At 43.3% G+C, this 15,290-nt stretch overlaps 1 protein-coding gene across 1 annotated transcript; it reads right to left on the bottom strand.

The window, feature by feature from the left end:
• Positions 1-6,639: 6,639 nt before the first annotated feature.
• LOC125507672 (polyubiquitin-like) lies at positions 6,640-10,856 on the bottom strand. Its single transcript, XM_087524921.1, has 3 exons — positions 10,792-10,856; positions 8,998-9,358; positions 6,640-7,128 (listed from the first exon to the last, which is right to left on the bottom strand). Exons 1-3 carry the CDS (start codon positions 10,854-10,856, stop codon positions 6,640-6,642), a joined length of 915 nt encoding a protein of 304 aa, XP_087381047.1.
• Between the last annotated feature and the right edge of the window lie 4,434 nt (positions 10,857-15,290).

Below are 15,290 nucleotides of genomic sequence, written 5' to 3'. Positions count from 1 at the left end.
TAAATGAATGCTTTCTTAACACTCACGAAGATACAATTTTGCCCAATATCCCAGATGCCATTTCTTCATCACATGTTTCTCTATCATTAGTTCCCTCTTGTTTTCACAATAACCCTCATGGTGAGAGAGGTCTTGATTCTCCAACGACTTTGGCGGCACCCCATTGTATGTCGAGGGGGAGCACATGATGTACGCAGCGGCGAGGAATGCGTCCGTGAGGAAGGCGGGGTGTCCTGGGGCCAAGTGGGGGCGGGTAGAAGCAGTCGTGGCGCCAACCATTCGTGATACATGTTGACCAAGATATACTATTGGTACATGTCAGATGACATGTAAAGAAATCTCGTACTGCTACTACTTCTGTATAGAGTGGTCAACGGTTTGTCACGAGTACGAGATTCTATGCCTATTTGGCTGTTTCACCTTCTCTTCATCACCGTGTGTTTCTCCATCATTGGCTCACTCTTCTCTGACAAATCAATTAAGCTAATCAATGGAGGGACGGTGATGCGGATGTGGTTGTAGATCATGGGGCGAGAGATCCTGATTCTCTGGCGGCTTTTGATGCCACCACGTTGTCAGAGCATCTACACACATGATATCCGCCCAAGACGACCGGACGGGCCAAAACTTCTCAGCCGGTCGGACTTGTAAATTTGGTCCAAACGTCCGAACTGATTGGCACTTTCTATACCTGACCAGTATTTAGGGTGGCTATGGGAACGTCTGGGCTTGCTCAGATGCGCTCGCCACGTAGGACTGACCAAAGGGTCCGTGCCAATTCATCCATATCGTATCCTTACCTTCCTCGCTCGACCAGCCCACTCCTCTTCTCTTTTGACCTCGTCAGCCGCCATCGGAGTTTCGCCGCAATCGTTGTTTCGCCTTCATCCCCGACCTAGTTCTTCGCCACCCGAGGCCCGAACCCACACTGTCGTCGACCGTGCCAATCTATCAAGGTCGCCGCCCCCGGAGGCTGCCTCGATGCATCTACCCCCCTCCCCCCCTACGCGACTTTGATTGTAGTGTGTTAAGAAAAAAGAAGTCGCGGTGATCCTCTCGCGCACACGTTATATGTCTTGCCATCTCATCTAAGTGTTCCATGAGGGATTCCTTATATGATGGTCTAGGTTCTTGTCAATTTTTGAGGTGGGACTAAACCCTCTCCCACCTCTACCAGGTGCCTTCCACTTCCAGTTCGACCCTATGAATGTTTTAGTGGGCTTGCTACCAACCCATACGTTGGTGTCACACATAGCCTTCTTTGGCAAAACACACGATAAACCAAGAAATAGACCAGTGGGATACCGACTTTACATATGAAGTACATAATCATGAACCACATGGATAACCTAAAACAAAAGGAACAAGCAAAGCCAAGCTAAGCACTTAGACTAAAGAAGCTTGTTTGCTCCTGACAACGTGCACAAGTCTTTGAGGAGCACCTCCAGATCTGCCACTAACTCAACATAACATCTTACACATGCCGCCAACAACATACACCCATATGGAGTTTGAAGGAGGATGGCAACAGTGGTGACAGCTACAAGGAAGGAAGCGGTCCCCCGAAGAGGTTGTAGTCATCGGCATGACCATTGGCATGCAATGCTTTCACCGGTGCCCCATCTCCCAACCCTAGAGATCAATCTCGACAACGACCAATCACAAACTGTGGTCTATGACACGTGCATAAAACATCAATAACTCCCATGGCATACCTGCAAAAAAAGACTCCCATGGCATAGTCGCAAAAAAAAAAACTCCAATGGCATGACACCGATCCTTACACCCCATAGGTTTGAGGATGGCCACCTAAATCAGGAAATCCTACCGTCTAAATGCAACATGGAGAAACAGTAAAAAAAACGATGGTGTCGTAAAGAACCTGAGGTGAACCCCACCAAGTGTTGCACCTGCCCAGAGCACCCCCGAGGAGGCGCCAGAAGAAGCCGATCAACACAAGTAGGTGGATTTCGGTGGACCGAGAGATGCAAAACTTTAGGCTGATGCCCTAGAGGAGAAGAATGGCGATCGCACATGTCATCGTCGATTGATATGTCCTCGGCCGCACGACCACATTAAAGAGTGTCGAGGTTGACAGTGTCTTCAGAGCCGGACCGTGTTTTTTATGTGATTTCTTGGGTCCTATTTCGCTAATATGGAGGACTATTTGGAATTTAATGTTTTCTTAGGACTACTTGAGCATAATATGTTGTATAGTTGGCCAAACAGGCTAGCCCGCGAGCACACCGGCACCGCCAGCCATGGGCCAAGCACGACACAGGCTTAACGGGCCATGCCCGGCACGTTGCACGCCTTCGGCCTGGAGCCTGGGCACGCGGGTTGGCACGACACGGCCCGTTTATTTTTTCATATAATTTTCAGAACTTTTTTCATATATGTATACCTAAAATATAGCACAATAGGTCTAAAAACCAGCCCAACAGGCTGAAAATGTGCAGCCCAGCATGCTAAACGGGCCATCAGGCCGACCCGTTTACTAATCAGGTCGTGCCTGGGCCAAGGAGCAGCGCCCGTGGGCCGGCACGGCACGGCCCAGCTATTAAACGTGCCACGGCAGGCCGTGCCGGGCCATGCCGTGTCGGGCCGGCCCGTTTGGCCAGGATTATTGTATGTTGTAACAAAAAATTCTCCTCTGTTCTCCCCCAACGTCTCACGGTCTCACTCTCACCTCTGCAGGAACCCATCACCATCTCAACTTGTAATCTCCCCAGGAAATCCAATTCCCCTCACGCATGACATATCACTGGATTCCCTTTCCGGCGAGCTTTCCAAAGATCCGATTTTCTTCAACATTCATTGAGGTGTCGGCGTCGAATCGAAGCTGCTCAGGATTTTGTTAGCCATTGACGCACACGAACATGACGGCAGTGAGGGAAGCAACAGCCGCGCGGTCTGGATCGATGAGTGGCGCGGGGACGGGGCACGGCGGGCGGGCTGAGTGGCGGCGCATCTACGACCGGGTGGAGGCGCAGGTCGAGGAGCTCGCCGCCGGCCGCGCGCGGCTGGAGGCGATCAACAGAATCCAGCATGAGTTCTGGGATGCCCGCGACAAGATCAACCAGGCGCGCCTCCACCAGGTGATTCAGCATGAGTTCTGGGTTTCTCCTGGGCTTCTCCGCGCCTGATGCTGGTGGCTTGTCTTCTCCTCCCGGACCGGACCGGAAGGCGGAGCTAAGCAGGAGCAGGTGGGAGGCAGCCTGCAGGGAGCTGCTTCCTGGGGACAGCCCCAAGCTCGGCGGTCAGAACACACTCTGCCCCTCACTCCTTTCTGTCTGAGGATATTTTGGAGGAAATTTACAGGAACTATATATTTGTGTTGCTTGAGAAGTTGATTTGTTGAATTTATCATGCTGTCACCTTGTCTGCTGCCCTGCTAAACGTCAGTTGTCACGATTAACTGAATACCATTTCCGCTGAATTCAGCAGTACCTAAAATGTTGCTTACTGATGTCATGTCATTGCTGCCTTCTTTGTGCAATGCAGAGCTGCTAGAGAGTGATTCGGAGGATGCAAGATTCTGCGAAGCTCTTTTTGGCATTGAAAACTCAGAACTGAAGGTACTAAACTACCTCAAGAAAAGCATTCAGTCCAGCATGTATGCGTGTCACTGGTTGGTTTTCTTATTCATTGATCAGCATCCGTGCTTGTCTGTCTCTACCTGGAGGAAGTTGGAACTTGTGTCGGGCTTAATGAAAAAACTGCAGACCATGAGCACACCGCGGCGGATTTAAGAGCAGAGCTAATAAAATTGAAGCAAGGTTATCAGACCCTGTGCTCAAATAAGGATTATGAAGTTTCTTTGTTACTTGCTGAAAAGGATTTCGTGTCGAACCAATTGAGGGCAAGAGAAAAGGACAACGCTGCTGCGATACTTCAGATAAAAGAATTGGAAAGAGCACAAGCTATTGAAGCAACACACAACCTTCAGAAGAATGTGGTGGAGCCCCAGGTGGCAGACAGAAATAAGGTTGGTGGGATTCGCAGATCACAGGCAGAAGCACATGCTTTGAAAAACAAGTTACCGGTTCCTGTGACTGTGAGTAAGCTTCACGAAACGCACTCCTTTGCCAAGGACAAAGATATCCAGAAACTCAAAGCTGGACAATCTACGACTCTTAAGCGGAAGTTACCAAATGCAAGCGTAAGCACTTCATTCCCAAGTATATGGACAGCTCATAACAAACTTTTATTTCTGTATATGTTATTTGTTGGTGATGACCCTATCTTCCCATGCGTACATGTATAGTCAATAGAGAATATTGTTGTGTTTATCAAGTAGACATGCTACTTGATTTTGTTAGTATCCATCTTTCCTAAGTCTTGGTGATCCTTTTGGTTGTCCTGTTTTAGGATTCTTTTTCACAGTGACCTTATTTTTGTTATCGAACTCAGTGGATATGACTTTGTTGACACGGGCAATGATGCATTAACAATTCACATAAAACTGGCAGTTCTTCTCAACCTCCTACGATTTTATCACCTGAAATTCTGTTTGTTCCATTTCAGTACCTAACATTGTCTGTCTTCCACTTGTTTCTGTTCAGTGATTGATATTAAATCTTACAAATTATTGACATATTTTGGTAGCCACCAGCGAAATGAAGGACAATATTCTGAATCATAACATTTTTTGTTGATTCTTGTATGTTCCAATCTGGAGGTCAATGCGTCAGACACGATCTTTCCAGAAAAAATCATTCTGGAAGTAATGGGATCAGATGATTGCCGTCTTCATTACCTGTATTGTGTATTTATGTTGGCCCTGTAATTAGTACAAAATCCTTTTTAGGTGGCCTGATCGAACAAATAACTATATATATGGCTTTAAGAAAATGTTTTTATGTCTAGAAATTAATTGCTGACGTTTGGCGGGGTCATTCAGCAGATGTGGATCGTCATCGAGGACTTCTTTGGCAAGAAGATCGCTCTGGAGGTCAATGCGTCAGATACGATCGACAGTGTGAAGGCCAAGATTCAGGAGCAGGACGGCGCGCGTCCAGACGATCAGCACCTCGTTTTTGCCTGCAAGGAGCTGGAGGACTGCCGCACCTTGGCGGAGTACAAAATCCAAAAGGGCTCTACTCTCTACATGCACGTCCTGGGAAAGTACATCCACGTGGACGTGTCCGGCAACTTCGTCCGCGTCAGGTTGGAGGGCTCGGACACCGTCGCGGACGTGAAGGCGAAGATTGAGGCCAGGGAGGGCGTCCCAGCAGCCAGGCAGGAGCTCTGGTCTGGATTGAAGCGGCTGGAGGAGAACAGTCGCGCCTTGGCTGACTACGGCGTCGAGAGGGACTCGTGCCTCTGTCTGAAGGTTTGTCCTACTCCCGGTGTTCACCAGTATGTTGGGCGGATGCCGTGGTCATTGGAAGAGTGCCGGCACAGTATTCTCTCCCGTGTGATGGATATCTTGTCTGCTCCGTTCGTCCATGCTTGCCCAGTGGTTTGTGTGTGGAAGTACGGACATGTCAGTCAGTGAAACAGTCGCTGGAGTGGCTCGAAGCAATTTTGGTAGCAGCAGCAGTAGTAAATAGTAGTAGTGGCGTAGCAGCAGCAGCATACTCAGATAGTTCGGTGAGCATTCTTCAGTATGCGTTCCAGTTTGGTTGATGGTTATATATGCAGCTGCACCCGGGCAAGCATCTCAAACTGTTGTGTTTTGCTGTTATCGCGCTCTAGGGATTATGAATTTTGACGTGCTGTCTATATATATTGTCTGCATTCCTGGACCTAAGGGTCAGGAGATCTTTTTACATGCGGCTGCATCATGCCTTTTCCTACTGCATCTCCAAAGAGGAAACAACCGTGGAACCTGATTGAAAATTCTGTGTAAAACCAAATTGTTGGATGGCTTTTGCTTCATCCTAGGAGATGTTTTGAATCATTGAGGGGATGTTGGCAAGTATTTTATTAACTTATCTACGCAATTAATGAAAGCAAACGCAGTAATAATGTGAGAATTATCTCAGTTGGAACAGATGAAGCGATGTCGCTGAATTCCCGAGTTTGCTTGCTGGATACATGGTTGATGGCAGCAGATCCTGATGGTGAATAAGACCTGGGTTTACTGCTTTCGCCTACAAATTATCCTATGTATTTGGTACTGTGTACTTCCTCCGTTTCAAAATATTTAAAGTGCTAGGTATGTCCCAAGTCAAACTTGCTTATGTTTGACCAAGTTTATAGACTTAAGTTGCAATCTCTCGAAAGCTCGGTTAGCGATTCCACATCCTTGTAATAGAAATTTGGTTCGGTGTGAAATGTCACAAATCGTAAAGTGGTGATTTTTCACTAATCATGACAGGAAAGTGATGGTTTTGTGCATTTAACTCTCTTAGGGCTTAGTTTGCATAGTAAAACATCAATTTTAGGCAATATTTTCCACAACAATGCGTGCCGGGAGTCATCTAGTTTCTTAGGCAAACCACACCTCAAGCGTCACACGATGGCATTATTAAGTACTTTGAGCTCTCGCTCCTGCACCAAACGAAACAGACGATTTCATGACCGAGTGGCACATATCACACACATACAAGCTGGACGAACTTACACATGGGCGATTCAGGTCACACTGGATAGAACGTTGCATGCATCCATCCTACAGCCATGGCATCCATCTCACTGACCACCAGGAGGACAGATCTGCAGAAGAACGGTGGTGCGCGGATGGCATAACTCTTCAACCAGGGGGCGGCCGCGCTCGTCAGAGAGCTGCTGGTGGTCCGGGAGAATGCCCAACTCGGAGTAAATCCGCTCTTTTATGTTGTCACCAATGGTCTTTCGGTGCGTAAACAGATGTTCAATGACGCTCTTCCCAGTTACCGTTTTTACCGAGATGTATATATGACCTTTCGGACAAGGGAAGCGCAGCACAAGAGCAAGGGTTGAATCATTTTGCACGTTGTAGTCATCCAAGGTGCGGCCATCCTCCAGCTGATTCCCATCAAACATGAGACGTTGTTGGCTCGTACAAACGCCGAGTTCATCAGAAACCTTTTCCTTCACACCAAAAATGGTATAATCTCCATAAACCTGAAAAGTGACGGTCAACCCAGTCAAGTGCTTGACAAAAATACACATCCCGTTTGTATTTTTATTCATTAGCAGCTGAATCTTCCATATTAATAGTCATCAGCTCACTTTTATGAAAATTAATTTTCATTCCTGATAAAGCTTCAAAGCAGGACAAATACCATTTAAATTTTCTGGCTTTATGGACAGAGTTTCTGTTGTAAGAAAGGATCTTTTCCAATTAAGTATTTAGGAGTTCTTCTGCACTATGATAATTTGAGAAGAGAAGATATCCAACCCATTATTGACAGGATTATTGAAGGCATCTCTGAGTGGCTTGGGAGATATCTTACATATAGAGGGAAGATTGTCTTATTGTGTGCATGTTTGATTAGCATTCCTTCTTATCTTATGTCTGTTATCAAGTTTCCTAAGTGGGCTATCAATGCCATCAACTCTCAGATGGCACATTTCTTTTGGGGGGATGAGGGAGACCATCACAAGTATCATTTAGCTAATTGGGGACTTGTTACTAGGAAAAAAGAGTTTGGGGGATTGGGGATACCCAATATCAAAGAATTTAACATGGCCCTACTTGCTTCCTGGGGTAAGAGGTTCTTTGATGACACAGATTCAGATTGGAAAAAAAAATTGTTGCATAAATATAGGGTGAACTCTCCGAATCTTATCTGGGCAAAAGGTGATGGGGGCTCTACCTTCTGGAAGAGCACCACCTGGGCCTTGTCTGCTACCAAAAACTTTTACAAATGGAGACTGGGCAATGGTGAATTAATTAACTTTTGGCATGATATCTGGGTAGGGGAATGTTCCTTGAAGACACAATTCTGGGACCTTTTCTGCATATGTAATCAAACTGAATGCACTGTTGCTCAGGTATGGGATGGTGTGAACCTTAAACTAACATTCAGGAGATGTGTTGATCAAGAGGGTTTAGCCCACTGGAACCTATTGCTGGGTACTGTAAGACATTTTACTTTGTCAACTGAATCTGATATGCCAATCTGGACATTAGAACCAAATGGCATTTATTCAGTTAAATCCTTTTACCATCATATTAAGAGGGGGGGGGGTAGCTTCTGCTATCAGAGATGATTTATGGAAGGTCCTCTGTCCTCAAAAGATTCATGTGTTCCTATGGTTGTGTGTGCACAACAAAATTCTGACTAGAGACAATCTTGCCAAACGAAGAAATGTGGAAGATCCTTCCTGTCTCTTTTGTATCGAACCTGAATCTGTGCAACACTTGCTTTTTGATTGTGTGGTTGCTCGCCATGTTTGGAATTTTGTATCTGAATTTTTTGAGATAGAAAGAATAGTCAATTTTGAAAATATCTTTGCCTTCTGGCACATGCATAAGAAAAAACCTATTCTGAATATGGTAATTGCTACTTCCTTGTGGAGTCTATGGAGACTGAGAAACAATTTCTGTTTTCAGGGACAAAAGTGGAAAAATATGAACTGCATTCTTGCAAAACTAAGCTGTTATTTGCACCAATGAAAAGTTCTCTGCGACGATGCCCAAGCTACTCTACTCCAAAGATGTATCCTGTTGCTGGACAAGCGGCGTGGGGGAGTTGATGCGAATTGCCTGGAGCTGAAGCAGGGGAGGGACGCGTGATAAAACAGGAGGAAGGAGAGAGAGGAAGGAGCTGATGGCTGGCTTCGATTTCACTCTTTCTGTTGTTTTTCATGGGTCCTGTAATAAAAAGAGTAGTTGCTGAATAGAGTTTCTTATGGTACTGCTTCCGTGAGCTGTGAGAGAACTTCTGCTCTCAGTCGAGTTGGGTGGCGTAGTTCCCCCATTGGTAGTAACTTTTAGTTTCGGTCCAAAACTGGATGTTGTTTGTTCTGCTTCGATATATAATATTGGGGCAGGGGGGGCAACCCCTTTCTTTCAAAAAAAAAAATACACATCCCGCGTCTTCTTCGGAGGCACGACTCAACATGAAGGGTAGATTCATTTTGCACGTTATAGTCAACCAAGGTGCGGCCATCCTCCAGCCCATGCCCAGCAAAGATGAGACGTTGTCTGCTTGGGGGTATGCCGGTTTCGTCAAAAACCTTTGCCTTCACACTGTATATGCTATCTTCTCTCTCAACCTCAATTGTCATGATTTTGCCTGTTAATGTCCTGACAAAGATATGCATCCCTTGGGGGACGAGGTCAAGGGTGAGGGTAGACTCCTCCATGTTGTAATGCTCTAGGGTGCACCTGCCCACCAGCAACTCGTTTTCAAATTTGAGTCTCTGATGGCATGCAGGGATGTCCTCCTTTGCCTGAATCTTAGCCTTGACATCATCACTAGTAGAAAACAGGGCTATGGTCCAGGCCGGCTAAACCCATTAGTCCCGGTTCAGTCTAGAACCGGGACTAATGTGAGCATTGGTCCCGGTTCGTGCGGCTAAGGCATTAGTCCCGGTTCATCTAGACCTTTTGGTCCCGGTTGGTGGGATGAACCGGGACCAATGGGCCACGCTCCTGGCCCACAACCATTGGTCCCGGTTCGTGCCACAAACCGGGACTAAAGATTAGACCTTTAGTCCCGGTTTGAGCCACGAACCGGGACTAATGGGGATGAGACCTTTAGTCCCGGTTCGTGCCACGAACCGGTACTAAAGGTCCCATTTTCAAACTATACCCCCCCCCCCCCCCCCCGTGGATCGCCTTTTCAGTTTTTAAAAAAATAAAAGAAAATGATGGAAATGTCAAAAAAATAAAAGAAAATAAGTTTCACATGTGATATGTGGTCTAGTTGTTGGGAAAATTTACAAATATGAATTTCGACTTTATTTACAAAATCTCTCTGGAATTTGTAAAATGGGCATAACTTTTGCATACGAACTCGGATGAAAAAGTTTTTTATATGAAAAATCATCTACTCAAAAAGTTACATCCGATGGAATCCTCAAATCTCGCGGGCTACTCGAAAAATCATCTACGGCCTTTTTGCAAATTTCTAGAATCCTCAAATTCCAAAAGGAAAAAAAGTTATGCTCAAATTTCAGTTTTTTTAAATTTTCAGTAAATCTGGTCAAACTATGGTCAAACTATTTATTCAAGAAGTATTAGTGTTACTAAATAATTATTCAAGAATATTAGTGTTATTAAATAATTATTTTAGTTTTTTTGAATTTTGGTCAAATCTGGTCAAACAATGGTCAAACTACTTATTCAAAAATATTAGTGTTACTAAAAAATTATTGTTTTTTAGAACAATAGTTTTAAACTCAAACAGTGAAATATGTGACTTCATGCTCAAGCTAAATTCCTGAGGGTTAATAGGATTGACATCTTACTATTGTCAGGAAAACAACAAGTGCAGACTTGGAAACGAGGGAGAATAGAACCCGGAAGTTAAGCGTGCTCAGGCTGGAGTAGTGAGAGGATGGGTGACCGTTCGGGAAGTGAGATGATTTGGAATGATGAGGGGTGATTAGAGATTAAATTGAGCAGTGATGAGGGGTGATTAGAGATTAGAGGTTAAAATAATTCAGAAATTTGAAAATAAAAAAAAATCAAATAAAAATTCAAAAAAAAATTCAAAAAAAAATCAGGAAAATTCCTTTAGTACCGGTTGGTGTTACCAACCGGGACTAAAGGTGGACCGGCCACGTGGAGGGCCTTTAGTCCCGGTTCTGGATTGAACCGGGACTAAAGGGTCAGGGCATTAGTACCGACACTTTAGTCCCGGTTCTAGAACCGGGACTAAAGGGCCTTTTTCTACCAGTGCATAGATCTTATCTGATCCTGTCACCTTGAGAGTGATAGTCTTGCCATTGAGTATATTGACAAAGATCTGCATTTGTCCAATGATCACACAAAACATTAGCATTTTAGACAAAAGGCTTTCATTAGATTAACTAAACGCAAATGACCAAAAAGCAAATCAACACTTTAACCACAATAGATTGACAAATCCCAGTTGTTGTTGCATGGGATAATACATCTGTTTCAGATCGGAACGACTTGGAATGATTACACTAGCATAATAATGAATACATATATAAAAATCAAGACTGTCTTTGTGCTGTTTTTTCCAGTCCTTCATAGATGTAAAATAATTATTATTAGAGACATATTGTGACAAAGTCATTCTGTTCTGTTGGAGAATCCTACAGATGAGTTATTCTTCATCTAACCAGTCCTAAGATCCGACAGGTCATATGAGATCAACTACATATATGATTTGTCACCTTCCCAATTAACCCACAGCTTGTAAATAAGAAAAAGCAGCTTGGTACACATATCTCCCACATGCGGAGGGTCTGGGGAATGGCCCGACCACTTTAGGTCTTTTGTACGTAGCCTTTCATTGCATTTCTCCAAGGGGCTGTTTCCAGGACTCAAAACCCGTAACCTAATGGTTACAAGGCAACAACTTTACCGCTGCGCTAAAACTCCACTTCAAACCACAGATTGTAAATACAAAAAATAAAATGAAATATTACCTAACAAACACATTCAAGATCACAACTCTATATGTTGTGAACTCCACTAGGGATTGAGACAAATATATGTATTATGATTCAGAATATAATTTCTTAAATTCATCTTTGACCAAGAATATGTATTATGACTTTGTAAGGTCTTGTGAGAATAATTAATAAAGTGGCCGTATGCAGATGCAGAGGCCGGGGGTCATCCTCCTTTTCAAAAAAAAAATCTTTGACCAAGAATATGTCAATTGCAAATTAGATGATTCACTTGCCACAAACAAGTACCGGTGTATGTTAAGAGCAGAACATGTGCATGAAGATCTTGAGGTGCTATAACCATAGAAGGACGATCATGACCACAGTTTTCATGTGCAAGGTTAATTCATCATGGAGTCTTCCAGCAACTCTACAATTTTGGGTTCACTCAGATGACAAAAAGAAAAATAATTAACTATCTTCTAAGGATTATGAACACTTAGATGCATTCGATTTCTAGAAAAGAGGGCACTGCAAAATGGTTTAGATGCAAATTAACCAATAAAATGGACTAGATCCGGAGGAGACCAGTAACAATAATGCTTGATCTGGGATGCATCGAGAAAGATGGATAAGGGAGGAGAAAAGGCGAGTAATTAGACAGGAGCCAAGTCTTTTACTGGAAACTCAAACCAATAATTAGGAAGACTTACCTTGCACTGTTCAAGACCCGTCTCGTCAGTATCCTCACTAGTCTCCTGTTACAAAACAAACTTTAGTTATTAATATCATGGAAAGCACACATAATTCCTAGTTATTTGTTTTTGGTTTCAGTAACACATGACTCATGTGTGCAAGCTATCAAGAATCAGGATGCTTATACGTTTTGAGCAAAAATGTTATGCAATGGTGCACAAAGAAATACACAACGCTGGAGAAAAGGCACTGAAAGGAAGACTCGCCATGCACGGTTCAAGATACATCTCATTTGTATCCTCACTAGCCTCATCTCACAAAACATACTACGATCTATTAGCCCTCCCCAGAAGCAGATTATACTAGTACATAGATATCATGTTAGCAAACCTACTTCCTAATTATTGGTTCGAGTTTCCAGTAAGATGTGACTCCTGTTTGCAGACTATCAAGAATTGGGTGCCGATACCTCTTGAGCAAAAAAAAAAAGGTGCAGAGAGAAATTTGATGCATGGCTAATAAAGGAGAACTAGATAAGCATAACGGTATAATCCCATGATGACACATCATTAGGTGATGACATAAAGTGCCAATAGTGAATTTGGATAAAAAGTGCGTTTAATTATGGTTGTTGATCAAAAAGGTTTACTTAGACACGACAATTTCCATTGAGTCATTAACTATATATGTTTGTATGGCAAGACGGGGCAACCATACATACACTATGAACAAGAAACCATGGTTTAGTATGAGCTGGCCGTATACATGGAGATGAAGAACTTACAATTGATATAGAAGAGGCACATTTGCGTTTCCTACGCTTGGGTTGCCCATTTAGTTTTTGTATTTCATTGTTCTTCCCTTTAACCAAGGAATGCTTTTCCAACAGCTTACCCTCGAGAATCAGTACCCTTTTTCTTGCTTTAACAGCTTCTGCTCGCAATCTATCGTTCTCATCATTCTTACTTTGGACTGCCATTTGCAGCACCTCCATATTCTGCTGAAGCTTTTGTTCCGCCTCCACCTTGTTTATCTTAAAGAGCTTCGCCTCTGCTCGCAATCTGCCAAGCTCATCATCCATATTTTGGACTGCGACTTGTAACGCCTCTACATTATGCTGAAGCTTTTCTACCGTTTCATTAGCTAGTGATGCCTCCACTTTGTTTATCTTAAGGTTCCATGGGAAATCATTCAATGCAGGTAGTGCAGAAACTTCCTTATCCTTGTGTGAGCTGAGGGTCTCATAAGCTTGCTTCAATTTTCTTAGCTCCGCTCTTAAATTTAGTTCAATATCCCCATGGTCTGGACAACTTTCAATAGGCTCTTCACAATTTTTAACCTCCTTCGGTTGTATCTAGTATTATGAGGAAAAAAAAAACATGTACGCGAGACAATGACGATTGAGAAAATCATGACTTGCAGAAGCTGGAGAGAATGCTTTTGAACTATGGGGCTGATGTTTGCATAAGTACCTTCAGTTGTGAATTATCAGCGTCATAGAAAGGTTCACCGCTCCTGGAATCCTCCAAGTCACTTTCTTCAAGTACTACATCGAAGACAATGGCAGTGTGATACCAATAAGGCAATAACAACTACGAGTAGTAATAAAATAATTCAATAGACTTGGTTCTACAAGTCAAACTCGGCCAACCAAAATCGTTATTGAGAATAGCTAGATAGAAAACTCCATGTGAGAGTGAGATTGAGCCGAAAGGAAACAATGATGCAAAGTTTTCCACCCAAATTAATCATCCAAAGGCCAAAGCAAACCGGAGAAGAAGAGGAGCGATTACCGGCGAGCTTGGAGTTAGCAGCAGCAAGTAGGCGGTCAATGTAGGCCGCCTTCCACCTCTTCCTGCTCGCCTCCGCCTTGCGACGCCGACACAATAATTAACCAGCATCAGGCGCATGCAAGGACGATAAATAGAAACCCTAGAAAGGAGGTTCAGTGGATCACCTGTAGGAGGCGCGCATGGAGGGTTCTGTTCATCTCCTCCAGCCGGGCGCGGTCGGCAGCGAGCGCCTGGATCCGAGAAAGCAACGCCTCGAGCTACTCCGGCGAGGCCGGCCCCGATCCACTGTTCATGGAGCCGAACGTGACTGGTGACGACCCTGGACTGTAGCGGAGAGCTTGTAGACGAGACGTTGGTCGACGGGAAGATTGTCAGACGGGGAATCTGATGCGCGTGAGGGGATTAGGGTGCCTCCGAGACAAGCCCGTATATATAGGTTGGAAAGTTTGGAGAAAAATCCCAGCGGCGCTTGTATTGCTTTTTATATACACACGTACCACAAGCAATCAGACCAACCCTAAACGGAAAGGAAAAGATCAGCCTGCCATTACTCCTTTCCGACTGCACGTACAAGCAATCAGATGCAAGCTTTTCCTTTCCGACTTGCATGCTTGTGGTACTTTTTTTTTGTACGTGCACTTTTGGGCAGAAATTGTACTTTTTTTTGTAGAGAACTCCTCAGAGTCATTTCACCACCAAACTTTGCAAGGTCCTCGGATGTCATTTGACTCTATTTGGAAGCTTGCATCTATTTAAACATGTCGGTGGGTACTGTAGCAACCAGTATTTTCAAATAAGAACAAACAAATTCAAAATGTCATCAATTTTCTGAAACATGGAAATATAACATTTTTTAAAATTCTAAAGTTTTTATCTAAAAATTTAAACAATTTTTAAAGTTTAAATTTTTAAAATTTATTTTTTTAGAAAATCTCAACATTTTTTGAAAAAACAATTTTTTATAAATCTGAACATTTTTATAAAAAACAATTTATATTCTGAATAGTTTTCGAAAATTTTAAATTTTTATGAAAATATGGACATTTTTCGAAAATGTTAACAAGTATTGAAAATCTGGTATGTTTTTGAAAATTTGAACAAAAGTTTAAAATCTAAACAATTTTTGGTATTCACATTTTCTATTTTTTTTAGAAATTCTGAACATTTTTTAAAACACACTACTATCAATCATCAAGTAACCCTTGATTATAAATCTAAACAATCAAAACCCTTGATTTATAATACCATAACCAGTACTATTTGATCTCAGTTTAAATCAATCATCAATAAGATACATCAAATCAGTACAACACGTTGTAACACCCCGGATGTAAC

The sequence above is a fragment of the Triticum urartu genome, chromosome 5A (genome assembly GCF_056163025.1).
Source record: "Triticum urartu cultivar PI428250 chromosome 5A, HENAU_Tu73, whole genome shotgun sequence".
NCBI lineage: Eukaryota > Viridiplantae > Streptophyta > Magnoliopsida > Poales > Poaceae > Triticum > Triticum urartu.
This window is presented reverse-complemented; position numbering and strand designations above follow the sequence as displayed.